The sequence below is a fragment of the Henckelia pumila genome, chromosome 1 (genome assembly GCF_033568475.1).
Source record: "Henckelia pumila isolate YLH828 chromosome 1, ASM3356847v2, whole genome shotgun sequence".
Classification (NCBI taxonomy): Eukaryota; Viridiplantae; Streptophyta; class Magnoliopsida; order Lamiales; family Gesneriaceae; genus Henckelia; species Henckelia pumila.
Genome location: NC_133120.1, coordinates 97,006,691 through 97,021,599, shown reverse-complemented (window position 1 = coordinate 97,021,599; position 14,909 = coordinate 97,006,691). Strand labels below are relative to the sequence as shown.

Genomic DNA, 14,909 nt, shown 5'->3' with positions numbered 1-14,909 from the left:
ATCTCGATTATTTTCATATCCACGGCCACGACCACGACCACGACCGCGATAATTTTTACGTCCACGTCCACGCCCACGCCCACTTACTCGACCTCATCCACGACCAAATTCTGGTCTATGTCTTTGGTTTACATTTTTTATTACGACATTTGCTTCAGGAAATGCCGTTGATCCAGTGGGTCGGGATTGATGATTTTATTAACAATTCGTTGTTCTTTTCCGTCACAAAAAGACATGCAATGAGTTCAGAATATCTCGTAACGCACTCTATATTGTTGCTGTAAAGTTATATTTGATGCGTGAAAAGTGGAAAATGTTTTCTCAAGCATTTCCATCTCTGTGACTTCAAGTCCACAGAATTTTAATTGCGAGACTATTCGATACATCGCAGAATTATAATCACTGACTTTTTTAAAGTCTTGGATTCTCAACGAATTCCATTCATCACGGGCGGTCGGAAGTATCACTTCCCTTATATGCTCAAATCTTTCTTTCAACCCTTTCCATAAAATCATTGGGTCTTTTTCTGTGAGATACTCACATTTCAATCCTTCATCAAGATGTCGGCGTAAGAAAATCATTGTCTTTGCTTTATCTTGTGAGGTTGATATATTAATTTCTTTGATGGTATCACTTAGACCCAATGACTCAAGATGCATCTCTACATCGAAAGTCCATGGCATATAATTCTTTCCAGTGATATCGAGCGCAACGAATTCAATCTTTGCCAAATTTGACATGGTGGTACTAGAAAAATAACAATGCATTTTATTAGTTAATTTCTATTAGTATGATAATACAAAATAATGGAAGGACGAAAATTACAAGTGCGTATATAAATAGATAAAAAATCTGTGGTGGAAAATCGCCGGTGAGTACAAAACTCGTGAGCATGATGATCATAGTCGTTATGAAAAATAGCCTTAGAAAGGTCAAAAACTCCATCTTCTTCTTTTTCGAAAAAAAACCGAGGAGAAAATATTTTGAGAGAAAGAGTGAATTTGGTGTGATTGAAAATGAGTTTGAGTGAACATATTTATAGGTCAAAAATTAGCCGTTTGTGACCGTTGGGGGTAAAGAAAAAAAATCGAGTATGTGTTGAATAAAAATTTGTGATAATGATGCAATGCATATAATGATAATCATAATTAAATAATTATGTATATCATATCACATTATTATAAGGTCAGTGTCATAGACAGCCTTTTATATAATGTTATGAAATTATACCAATATAGTTAGTATAAAGTCAGGTATAGTATATCATATCACATTATTATAAGATCGGTGTCGTAGACAACCTTTTATATAATAACATGAGATTATACAAATATGGTTAGTATATAAATACACAATAATATATATCATATCACGTTATTATAAGGTCAGTATCATAGACAACCTTTTATATAATAACATGAAATTATATATTAATATAGTTAATATATATACATAATAAATATATATTACGTTATTGTTTAAAAACCTTAGAGGCTTTTATACTTGTCGTATCCCTTACCGGGAGTGTGGGATGTCGTCTTAACATCTTCCCAGGATTTATAACAAGTTTTGAAAAAAAACTTATTTTTTCATAACATGATATTATATATTAATATATACACAATAAAAATATATAAACAGTAAAAATTCTTACTTGTTGAATATTTTTTATTTCTTCTTGTATTTTGGAGCGTCGAAAAATATAGAGAACCTTCGAGCGATCGTGCTGATAACGTGTTGTGAAAAAGTAAAAATTTACGGTAAAAAGTAAATACTTCAAAACTCAAAATATATCAAACTTTACACTTTATAATATTTTTCTCTCAACTCAATTGTATTTTTCATCACAAATGAAGACATATTTATAGATCCACATTTGAAATTAGTCCAAAAATAAATACATCATCATCTACATCATCACACACTAATTTTTCACATTTTACAACTCAATATTCAACATTCAACATTCAATATTCAATATTCAACATAATAATAATAATAATATATTTTTCAACAAAGGGAACCCATTTAAAAAAACAACTAACTAACTTAAATAGTTAAGGACATATATGAGAATTCACAAATAAATTAACATATTTATATAAATAAAAAATATATATAATATTATATTATATTATATTATATTATATATATATATATATATATATAATATTGAAATATAAATTGTGCCACCAAGTCCAAGATAAGTTATGCAATTTCGTTTTTTATTATCTTCTTCACTAATAATTTTCAAGAAGCTTAAATTGACAGGAGTGAGGAAATTAAGGACAGTTATCAACAAAATCAATTTCAAAAACGAGTACCAAATTCTTACCTAAAGACTTTTGGATTGAAGTGGAGAAACAGCCACGTCTTTTTTTCCAAGGAGCGTTTATTTTCATTTTACATTTCCAAAAATCTTGGTGTTATTTGGAAAGGGATTCAATTTGGATGCATGCGATTGACCGTTTGATCGATCGCCACAGTATTCAAGGCTTTTTTTTTTTGTTTTTTTTTTCTTCCAAATTTGATATGGAATAATGTTGATGTGTAAAGCTAGAAAAACCGATGTGGTCAAAACTGGTCGAATTAATCAACCCCAAAAAAAATTTAAAAAATCTTGAAATTTCACGTGTTTTCAAAGGAGTTCGGTAAAATTAAACTCGTCCAATTAATACGCAACTCTAGCTCATATTTGTCCTTGCATGGTCCACTCCTGTCCCCCTCATTTTAATTCCTTCAAACTTATCGACGACTAGACTGTGCTGTTCCAAGTCAATCCATAAAATTAAATAATTTTAATTTAGGATTAATTCCTGTTTTCTAAGACACTCCAAAAAAATATTTTGCCATGGCAGTTGTGATCTGTGAAAGATGGCCGGTCGCCTCATTTTTCTTAATTCTGATCGCAAACCTTTTAGCCTCGGCCGCCATGGCGCAACCCCGGTGCTTCAACAACGGCAATTACACCAATAATAGCACGTATAACAGTAACCTCGGCACCCTTCTCTCTTCTTTATCTTCAAGCATCGATTACAATGGATTCTACAACGCCTCAATGGGGCAGAACCCGGATACCGTCTACGCTTCTGTGCTCTGTAGAGGGGACCTTCAGCTCCTTGATTGTCGTACTTGTATCCAAGATGCCACCGCTGACATAGTAAGATCGTGTCCGAATTACAAACAGGCAGTTCGGTTTGATGCTATCTGCACATTACGCTACTCTGACGAATCCATGTTCGGGATACCTGCGGATACGACACTGTTGGCCTTGTTCAATACCCAAAACGCCTCGAGTCCCGACCAGTTCATGCTTGATCTTAGAGTTCTGCAGGACAATCTTCGTGAACAGGCTGCCAACGGTGGTTCTCTTAGAAAAGTGGCTGCTGCGAATAGAACTACCGTAGACTTTCAGACTGTCTTTTCCATGAATCAGTGTTCCCCAGATTTGTCTATCGAGGAATGCAGAACGTGTTTAGTATCGGCAGCTACGGATATTCCAAGATATTGCAACGGCAAGAGAGGGTGTAGGATACTGAAGCCTAGCTGCAATCTTCGCTAAAAGATCTACCCTTTTACAATGAAACCAGGCTTCAAGAATTACAGGCGGCGCTTTCAACACCGCTACCACAAGGTACGTACGTAACAAATTAAATGATCACGTGTATAATCAGTGTTCTAAAAATCCCCGTCTAGGCGAGGCCTAGGCGCTGGGCGGCTACCCGCCGCCTCGACTAATGCCTGGTCGACACTCTGGGTGTCACCCGATTAATTGGCCGCCTAGGCGGCCTGGGCACCGCCTAGGCGCCTGCTTCCTAGGCCGCCTGGGGGCCGTTTGGGCACCGCCTAGGCCACCCATTGCCTAGACGGTTTACTCATTAAAAATAAATTAATTTTTTTAATTAATAAAAAAACTTAAATGTGTTGTGAAAAAGTAAAAGTTTACGGTAAAAAGTAAAAACTCAAAAACTCAAAATTTATCAAATTCTACACTTTATAAAATTTTTCTCTCTTCACAATTGTGTTTTTCTACACAAATGGAGAGACCTATTTATAGATCTCAATTGGAGATTAGTCAAAAATTAATACATCATTAATTACATCATCACACACTAATTTTCAATATTTTACAACTCAATTTTCAACTTTCAACCTTCAACATTCAACAATAAATAATAATATATATTTATATATATTTTCAACACTCCCCCTTGTGATGATGATCATGATAGAATGACTATCTCCATTACGTGTTGTATACTGCCTCGTTAAAAACCTTACTAGGAAAAACCCATTGGGATAAAAACCATAGTAAGGAAAAAAGAGTGCAGCCACGTAAACTCCCCCTGATGTCAACATGAATGATTCTTCACATATTTCGTAGATTGCGCATCCCAATATTATAAATGTGTTTTCTGAATATCGCCGTGGGAAGTGCCTTTGTGAAGAGATCGGATGAGTTCTCACTTGATTGAATGTAACAGATATCAATATCTTTATTCTTCTCCAGCTCTTGAGTGTATGCAAAGAATTTAGGAGGAATATGTTTAGTTCTGTCACTTTTGATGTATCCTTCTTTCATTTGGGCAACACATGCGGCATTATCTTCATACAGTGTGATTGGATTCTTGTCCACTGATAATCCGCAAGAAGTTTGGATATGCCGAGTCATTGATTTAAGCCAGACACATTCACGGCTTGCTTCATGTAGTGCAATAATCTCGGCATGATTTGATGAAGTTGTAACAAGTGTTTGTTTCTGTGATCGCCAAGAGATTGCAGTGCCTCCACGAGTAAATACATATCCGGTTTGGGAACGTGCCTTATGTGGATCAGATAAGTATCCAGCATCAGCATAACCAATTATTCTCTGATTTGTATCTTTTGGATACAAAAGTCCCAAATCCGTCGTTCCTCGTAAATAACGGAATATATGTTTAATTCCGTTCCAGTGCCTCTTCGTTGGACATGAACTGAATCTTGCCAATAAATTTACTGCAAAAGATATGTCTGGTCTAGTGCAATTTGCAAGATACATAAGGGCACCAATGGCACTTAGATATGGTACTTCAGGACCAAGAACAACTTCATCATCTTCACATGGACGAAATGGATCCTTTTCTATATTCAATGATCTGACAACCATTGGAGTACTTAAAGGATTTGATTGATCCATATTGAAACGTTTAAGGACCTTCTCTGTATAATTAGACTGGTGAACAAAAATTCCACATTCTTTTTGTTCAATTTGTAAACCAAGACAATACTTGGTTTTTCCAAGGTCTTTCATTTCAAATTCTTCCTTCAAGTATAACATCACTTCTTGAATTTCTTTATTCGTTCCAATGATGTTTAAATCATCAACATATACAGCAATAATCACGCATCCCGATGTTGTTTTCTTGATGAAAACACAAGGGCATATTGGATCATTTACATATCCCTTTTTCATCAAGTGTTCACTTAGCCGATTATACCACATTCGGCCGGATTGCTTTAATCCATACAATGATCTTTGTAATTTCACAGAATAAAATTCTCTGGGTTCTGAACTTTGTGCTTCTAGCATCTTAAATCCTTCAGGGATTTTCATGTATATATCACTATCAAGTGATCCGTATAAATAAGCTGTAACAACATCCATTAGACGCATGTCCAAGTTTTCAGACACTGCTAAACTGATCAAATACCGAAACGTAATTGCATCCATAACAGGAGAATATGTTTCTTCATAATCAATTCCAGGTCTTTGAGAAAAACCTTGTGCAACAAGTCGAGCTTTATATCTCACTATTTCATTTTTCTCATTTCTCTTTCGAATAAAAACCCATTTGTACCCAATAGGTTTAACACCTTTAGGTGTAAGGACTATAGGTCCAAAAACACTACGTTTATTTAGCGAATTTAATTCAACCTGGATGGCATCTTTCCATTTTGACCAATCCTTTCGAGTTTTGCATTCACCAAAAGATTTTGGTTCATTATCTTCATTTACGATGTCACATGCCACATTGTACGAAAATATCTCATCAATATCTTGTACATTCTTTCGGTTCCATATTTTTCCAGTATTAATATAATTGATAGAGATTTCATGATTCTCGTCAGTTTGTGGTTCTGACAAAATATTTTCATCATCGTGTGTTTCTTCTGGAACACCATTTTCTATTTTCTGATCATCATTTTTCTCTATGTATTTTCTTTTCCGAGGTTTTTTATCCTTTGAACCGATTGGTCTTCCACGCTTCAGGCGTTTTATGACATCATGAATGTCTTCATTTTGTTTCTTTGGAATTTCAACTCGAGCAGGGGCATTTACAGCAGGTATATATGATTTTGTTACCCCTTTTGTGTCTGCAAATGCATCTGGCATTTGATTTGCTATTCTTTGCAAATGCACAATTTGCTGTACATCTTTATCACATTGTTTAGTTCTAGGATCCAAATGTAATAATGATGGTACATACCATGTGATTTCTTTTTCGATGTGTTTCTTTTCTCCCCCTAACATTGGGAAGTTATTTTCATCAAAATGACAATCAGCAAACCGTGCTGTAAACACATCGCCTGTCTGAGCCTCAAGATATCTAATGATTGATGGACTATCATAGCCGATATAAATACCATTCTTTCTTTGAGGTCCCATTTTTGTTCTTTGAGGTGGTGCAATAGGCACATACACCATACATCCAAAAATTCTCAAATGAGAAATATCTGGTTCTTTGCCAAATACAAGCTGCAATGGGGAGTGTTTATGATATGCACTTGGCCTGATGCGAATCAATGCAGCAGCATGTAAAATTGCATGTCCCCATATAGAAATAGGGAGTTTCGTTCTCATAATCATTGGTCTAGCAATCAACTGCAGACGTTTAATCAATGATTCAGCTAATCCATTTTGTGTATGAACATGAGCTACAGGATGTTCAACAGTAATTCCCATCGACATACAATAGTCGTTAAAAGTCTGGGAAGTAAATTCTCCAGCATTATCAAGTCTTATTTTCTTGATCGTATATTCGGGAAATTGATTCCGCAATTTTATTATTTGAGCCATCAATTTTGCAAATGCCACATTCCGAGTGGACAATAAACATACATGTGACCATCTGCTAGAGGCATCGATCAATACCATAAAGTATCGAAATGGTCCACATGGTGGATGAATTGGCCCACAAATATCACCTTGAATACGTTCAAGAAATATGGGTGATTCCTTTTGGATTTTAGCTGGTGATGGTCTTATAATAAGTTTCCCCAGAGAACATGCTTTACACTGAAACTTATTATTCTGAAAGATCTTCTGGTCTTTCAGTGGATGACCACTTGTATTTTCTATAATCCTTCGCATCATTATTGAACCAGGATGTCCCAATCGATCATGCCAATTTGTTAGTATTGAAGAATTTCCAATAACCATATTTGATTCGATTGGACTTATATGTGTATAATGCAATCCAGTAGGGAGCATTGATAATTTCTCAACTACATATTTCTTTCCTGATTTATATGTAGTAAGACACATATATTTCTCATTTCCTTCGGTTATTGTTTCCGTATCATAACCATGAGAATATATATCATTAAAACTCAACAAATTTCTTTGTGATCGTGGTGAATATAAAGCACTATTTATCAAAAATTTTGTACCATTAGGTAACAAAAATTGTGCTTTGCCACATCCTTCAATCAAGTCTACAGGACCTGATATTGTATTCACCATTGTTTTTGTTGGTTTTAATTCCAAGAAATATTTTTCATTTCTGAGGATAGTGTGCGTTGTACCACTATCTGGTATGCAAACTTCCAGTGCATTATTTCCATCTTTGATCATAGCATTTTCCATAATGATCTTCAAAAACAATATGCAATAAAATGAATTAAGAAAGATACATGCAAATTATAATATGTTACAATTTAATTGCAGAATAAAACAATACATGCAAAATATAATATGTTTTACAATATAAAAATTACATTGTTACATTCTTTTCCCACCAGTACATTTAATCAATATCTTCGAAATCATTCAAAAAGTAGGCAGCATCTAAATTCATTGAACCACTTGCATGGTCAATGTTTTCAGTAAAATTGGTCTCTTTTTCTTTTCCCTTTATTGAATCTTTATAGAGCTTACACAGATGCTCAGGGGCTCGACAAGTTCTTGACCAATGTCCTGGAGTGCCACATCTATAACAAACACTCTCAGTTCTTTTTGGATGATTTTCATTTTCACCCGTATTATCATGCTGCCTCTTTTGTGGGTGGTTCGTGACGTTCCTTTGAGATGAGTTATTGAAATAACTATCTCTTTTATTTTCAAATCCACGGCCTCGACCACGACCGCGATCATTTCTACGCCCACGTCCACGCCCACGTCCTCGTCCACGACCTCGACCAAAATCTTGTCTATATCTTTGATTTTGGTTTTCATTTTTACTTACGACATTTGCTTCAGGAAATGCCGTTGAACCAGTAGGTCTGGACTGATGATTTCTCATGAGCAATTCATTATTCTTTTCCGCCACGAGTAAACATGCGATGAGTTCTGAGTATCTTGAAAATCCACGCACTCTATATTGCTGTTGTAGAGTTATATTTGATGCGTGGAATGTGGAAAATGTCTTCAAGCATTTCCATCTCAGTAATATTATGCCCACAAAATTTCAGCTGTGAGACAATTCGATACATCGCAGAATTATAATCACTCACCTTTTTAAAATCTTGGAATCTTAAAGTATTCCATTCATCTCGTGCGGTCGGAAGTATAACTTCCCGTATATGCTCAAAACGTTCTTTTAACCCTTTCCACAAAATCATTGGGTCTTTTTCGGTCAAATATTCACATTTCAACCCCTCATCAAGATGTCTGCGTAAAAATATCATCGCTTTTGCTTTATCTTGTGAGGATGATATGTTATTTTCTTTGATAGTTTCGTTAAGACCCAATGACTCGAGATGCATTTCTACATCGAGGGTCCATGGCATATAATTCTTTCCGATTATATCAAGTGCAATGAATTCGAGTTTCGCCAAGTTCGACATGGTGGTACTAGAAAATAACAATGCATTTTATTAGTTAATTTCCATAAATATGACAATACAAAATAATGGAAGAACGTAAATTACAAGTGCGTATACAAATAGAGAAAAAATATGTGTTGGAAAATCGCTGGTGAGTAAAAGACTCGTGAGCATGATGATCATAGTCGTTATGAAAAATATCCTTATAAATGTCATCATCTCCATCTTCGAAAAAACCGAGGATAAAATATTTTGAGAGAAAGAATGAATTTGGTGTGATTGAAAATGAGTTTGAGTGAACATATTTATAGGGCAAAAACTAGCCGTTTTGTTACCGTTTGTGACCGTTGGGGGTAAAGAAAAAATTGAGTATGTGTTGAATAAAAATTCGTGATAATCATGTAATGCATATAATGATAATCATAATTAAATAATTATGTATATCATATCACATTATTATAAGGTCAGTGTCGTAGACAGCCTTTTATATAATGTTGTGAAATTATACCAATATAGTTAGTATAAAGTCAGGTATAGTATATCATATCACATTATTATAAGATCGGTGTCGTAGACAACCTTTTATATAATAACATGAGATTATACAAATATGGTTAGTATATAAATACACAATAATATATATCATATCACGTTATTATAAGGTCAGTGTCATAGACAACCTTTTATATAATAACATGAAATTATATATTAATATAGTTAATATATATACATAATAAATATATATCACGTTATTGTTTAAAAACCTTAGAGGCTTTTATACTTGTCGTATCCCTTACCGGGAGTGTGGGATGTCGTCTTAACATCCTCCCAGGATTTATAACAAGTTTTGAAAAAAACTTATTTTTTCATAACATGATATTATATATTAATATATACACAAAAAATATATAAACAGTAAAATAAAAATTCTTACTTGTTGAATATTTTTGACTTCTTCTTGTATTTTGGAGCGTCGGAAAATATAGAGAACCTTCGAGCGATCGTGCTGATAACGTGTTGTGAAAAAGTAAAAATTTACGGTAAAAAGTAAAAACTCAAAAACTCAAAATTTATCAAATTCTACACTTTATAAAATTTTTCTCTCTTCACAATTGTGTTTTTCTACACAAATGGAGAGACCTATTTATAGATCTCAATTGGAGATTAGTCAAAAATTAATACATCATTAATTACATCATCACACACTAATTTTCAATATTTTACAACTCAATTTTCAACTTTCAACCTTCAACATTCAACAATAAATAATAATATATATTTATATATATTTTCAACAAAATGTAGATATTTTAATTTTTTGAAAGAATTTTACTCAAAAACTGAAAAAACATAAGATATAAAAATTATTTTTCATAGTGGAACTTATAAATATTCCAAAATTTTAATTTTTTTAGGCTAAAAAAAACCCGCCTAGTCGGCTAGGCGGTAGTCGGTGGTGGGTCGCCGCCCGACTACCGCCTAGCGCTTTTTAGAACATTGTGTATAATTAATATAGCCTTTTACAGTGCAAATTAAATGAATTATTATATCGACGAAATGAGACTTGGACCTAACTCATCTCAAAAGTTAGTTTAAGAGGTAAGGATTGCCTTTTTTTATATGAATGGCTTCCAAGTTATTTAACCAACCGATGTGGGACACAAACTAAGACACCAACACACCCCTTCCAGGTTATTTAACCAATCGATGTGGGACACAAACTAAGACACCAACACACCCCTCTCACGTCCAGGAATAAAACGACTGGAGCGTGTAGATATTAACATGTGGCCAACTATGGGACGGATGAGGTCAACTATGACCGTCCAACACATAACGGTGAAACCCGGGCTCTGATACCATATTAGAAATGAGACTTTGACCTAACTCACCTCAAAAGCTAACTCAAGAGGTGAGGATTGCCCTTGTTTATATAAAGGGCTTCCAGGTTATTTAGCCAACCGATGTGAAACACTAAGACACCAACACGACCGATAATTTCTTAATAGGAATAGGATTCAAACTCATCATGATTTTGCAGGAACAAATGACAAGAACAAAACTCGGATGACCATCATCATTGTTGTTTCAATTTCAATTGGTGTGTTTCTGATAGTAGCTGTATTTGCTGGCTTCCTGCTAATGAGAAAAAAGAAGAAACCGTACCAAGTAATTGAACGTGAGTTTTTTCCCACCTTTTACTGAACATATATATATATAACTTTCAGGCATTACCAAGCAATATAATGTTGCTAAAACCTTCCCCTTTAATTTGAAGCTGCACACGGTATTGATGTATCAGAATCTCTACAATATGACTTCCGCGAAATTAAAGCTGCAACAGACGATTTCTCGGATGCAAATAAGCTGGGGCAAGGTGGATTTGGTTTCGTTTACAAGGTAATCAAATATATATATAAATTTCATTCAAAAAATTTATAATGTCCTCTGTCACATTGATTGAATATTAGTTTTAACTTTGATACAAATTAACTAGATAGATATGGGAATTCAAATATGACATAATTTAATAGGGAAAACTTCCCAATGGACAAGAAATCGCTGTAAAAAGGCTGTCCGTTGGTTCGGGCCAAGGTGATGTGGAGTTCAAGAATGAAGTGTTGCTAGTAGCCAAGCTACAACACCGAAATCTTGTTAGACTCTTGGGTTTCTCCTTGGAAAGAGCTGAGAGGCTTCTTGTCTATGAATTTGTTCAAAATGCAAGCCTCGACAAATTTTTGTTCAGTAAGTACTGAATTTCAAAGTTATATCAAACTAAAAGTAATTAATTAATTATTTATTACACTGTTAATTGTGAACTCCCGTATTCTTCGGATATATATACGTACTACAGATCCTATCAAGTGCAAAGATTTGGATTGGGAAAGGCGTTCGAAGATCATTGGAGGAATTTCGAGAGGACTTCTTTATTTGCATGAGGAATCTCGACTTAAAATAATCCATCGTGATTTGAAAGCCAGCAATATACTTTTAGACGGTGAGATGAACTCCAAAATTGCGGACTTTGGCATGGCGAGGTTGTGTCCCACAGATGAAACTCAAGGCAGTACCAACAGAATTGTGGGAACATAGTAAGTATATTGTTTCACTTGAAGTGATCAGGTCAAATTCATAAACATGTGTACGTAGTAGTATAAGACAGGCGACCAAGACTATCAAATATCAATCGGTAGGTTTGGAAGATAAAACTTGCATCATATGGGATAATTGGAGAAATTTTTAATTAATGTTCTGTTTTCAGGTGAAGCCATGAGCTCAGTTGTTCTATAATTCCATCCCATACAAACAAACTTCTATCCATTTTATTTCGAATAAACTGTGCAATTATGCGTATGTACAGATCATATTCTGATAACTTGCATGTTGATTGCAGTGGGTATATGTCACCGGAATATGCAATGCACGGCCAATTTTCTGTTAAATCCGACGTATTTAGCTTTGGAGTGTTGATTCTAGAAATCGTGACTGGCCAGAAAAACAACTCATTTCGAAATGGAGAGAATACAGAAGACCTCTTAAGCGTGGTAAGCAAGTCTATTGTTATTGAAGCCAATTACCAATTTTATAATCAGCTGTAGCTTAGAGGTTTGCTAGTCCCCTCTTTCTAATATTCTTTTTTTTTTTTCTTATTTCACATATAATTGAGAATATTCCATATTTTAGCCCTTTAATTAACCTTTATCATTCAAGATTCACCACCTTCAATCAAGTATCTGGACTTCCATGTATTGAATGCTAATTTATTTAAGAGAAATATCTCAATTCTCACAGGCATGGAAATATTGGCACCAAAGAACGATCGAGGATATGATCGACCCCGTGCTGAGGGCTAGTTTGGGTTCCTTACGTGATATATTACGATGCATTCATATTGGATTGTTATGCGTGCAAGATAATCCAGCAAATAGACCAACAATGGCTTCCATTGTTCTAATGCTTAGTAGTTTTACCATCTCTTTGCCGGTTCCTTCAGAGCCAACATTTTTTCACAAATAGCGGTTCTATTTCGAAAAATGCGTTATTTCAAGCATATGATTCAAAAGAGCTTGGATCAACCAAATCATCTTCCCAAAATAAGTCATCTCATTCTAGTGAATTATCAGGGAACATCATGTCAATCACTGAGTTTTATCCAAGATGATGTCTAAAAATAAGCCTAAGGTCAAAGATTAAATTATCTGTATTTGTAATCTTATATTATATACTTTAATTTGTGAAGTGTGAGGATATCTTTTTAGTTTTTATGCATTGTAAGGATTTGTGAATTATCTGTTTTGAATTTGAAAACTTTTTTATGTTTGAAAAGATTGAGTTTCCCCTCATCTTGATTGTTTAACAATTATTGTTGGCATGCATCTTTTACATCGATGTGGTGTATATCCAATATCTAAGTGCTATGTCACGTAGATGGGTATGGTGGGTGTACAAATTTCAAATATATATATATATATATATATATATATAGTTTTTATATTTTGAGCAACCACCGTAAACACCTATATGGACACGGGCTAATGTGACGTTTATCAATTGGATGTTGAGGATGTCACGTCAACGGTGCTCTTATAAGTATTTATGGTGGTTGCTCATCATATCAAAACTTTATTAACACATACATAATACCTAAGTTGCAAATTGATGTTTTGATAGAGACATTTATGATATTAAGGTTACTTCTTTAATTTGACGGGATATTTTTGTAAAATTCAATTGTATCATAAACTTGAACCACCCAAAGTACTATTTGATAAGTATGATATGATAAATATATTAATATTTAATTAATTCATTATATAATCAAGCTAATGGTACATTTCGATATCTTACATAAATGATGTATATATATATATCTATATTAAAAGCTCGGAATTTTTTTGTTGTCACATATACATATAAAATGTTCCATAAAAATGATACAATTTACCATACATAATCAAAATAAAAACTTGCTTCAAATCAAATACTTTTATTTTGACCAGAAATATATGAGAAATACTCGATTTTAAGATAACAAAAAATATTTATAATAAAATTTCAAATTTTGAACCAAAAATTATCATAAGCAATAAAATTTTGAAACCGAAAATATTGAAACATCCAATCAAATTTTAAAATTTGAAATATCCAATCAAATATCTAATTTTGAATCGAAAATTATCATATATATATATATATATATATATATATATATACACACACACACACACATACCATTAATAAAAATTTTCACACACACATATATAAAATTAACTGAAATTAAATTAATAATATTTCAAATAATTATTTTAATTTTTATTGATAATATTTATTTACTTTTTGCCTCGATATATTAATACACTATCTATGACAAAATCCAGAATTGTCAATAAAACACACAAATTAATAAAAGTTTGGGATTCAATCCCATAATATTTGTTTTCCAGATAGACCGTCTATCAATTAAAGATACAAAAAATCAATTATAGACACACGCATTTTTACCATATATGTGTGTATTTTTTTGGACGATATGCATGTATATATATACATAGAGTTCTTTTATGGTGCCCAACAACTATACCTAAGTCTGTGCCCACCAAGTATAAGTCAGCTCACCAATTATGCTGGTCAACTCACCTATTGTACATGATGTGCACGGAATATGTATATATATATATATATTGTTGATAAGTGCATTTTGTATGCATTAGTTTTTGATATTTTTATATATATTTTTGTGTGCATTCATATTGTTTTTATAGGTTTTAATACATGTGTGTATTTCACTCTCCCGGTTGATTTTGTAGGAAAATAGATTTTTGAAAAGTGAATTACGGAGCAGCTTTGGTCAAAAATTTATATTTAATTTTAGAGAGATCCAAATC

General features: G+C 33.5%; 1 protein-coding gene and 1 pseudogene across 1 annotated transcript; both read left to right on the top strand.

Moving 5' to 3' along the window:
* Positions 1-2,727: 2,727 nt before the first annotated feature.
* Positions 2,728-3,646, top strand: LOC140870060 (cysteine-rich repeat secretory protein 38-like; annotated as a pseudogene).
* Positions 3,496-13,357, top strand: LOC140882719 (cysteine-rich receptor-like protein kinase 10). Its single transcript, XM_073288890.1, has 7 exons — positions 3,496-3,634; positions 11,066-11,203; positions 11,303-11,424; positions 11,559-11,769; positions 11,879-12,116; positions 12,419-12,569; positions 12,817-13,357. Exons 2-7 carry the CDS (start codon positions 11,092-11,094, stop codon positions 13,039-13,041), a joined length of 1,059 nt encoding a protein of 352 aa, XP_073144991.1. The 5' UTR covers positions 3,496-3,634; positions 11,066-11,091; the 3' UTR covers positions 13,042-13,357.
* Positions 13,358-14,909: the final 1,552 nt, after the last annotated feature.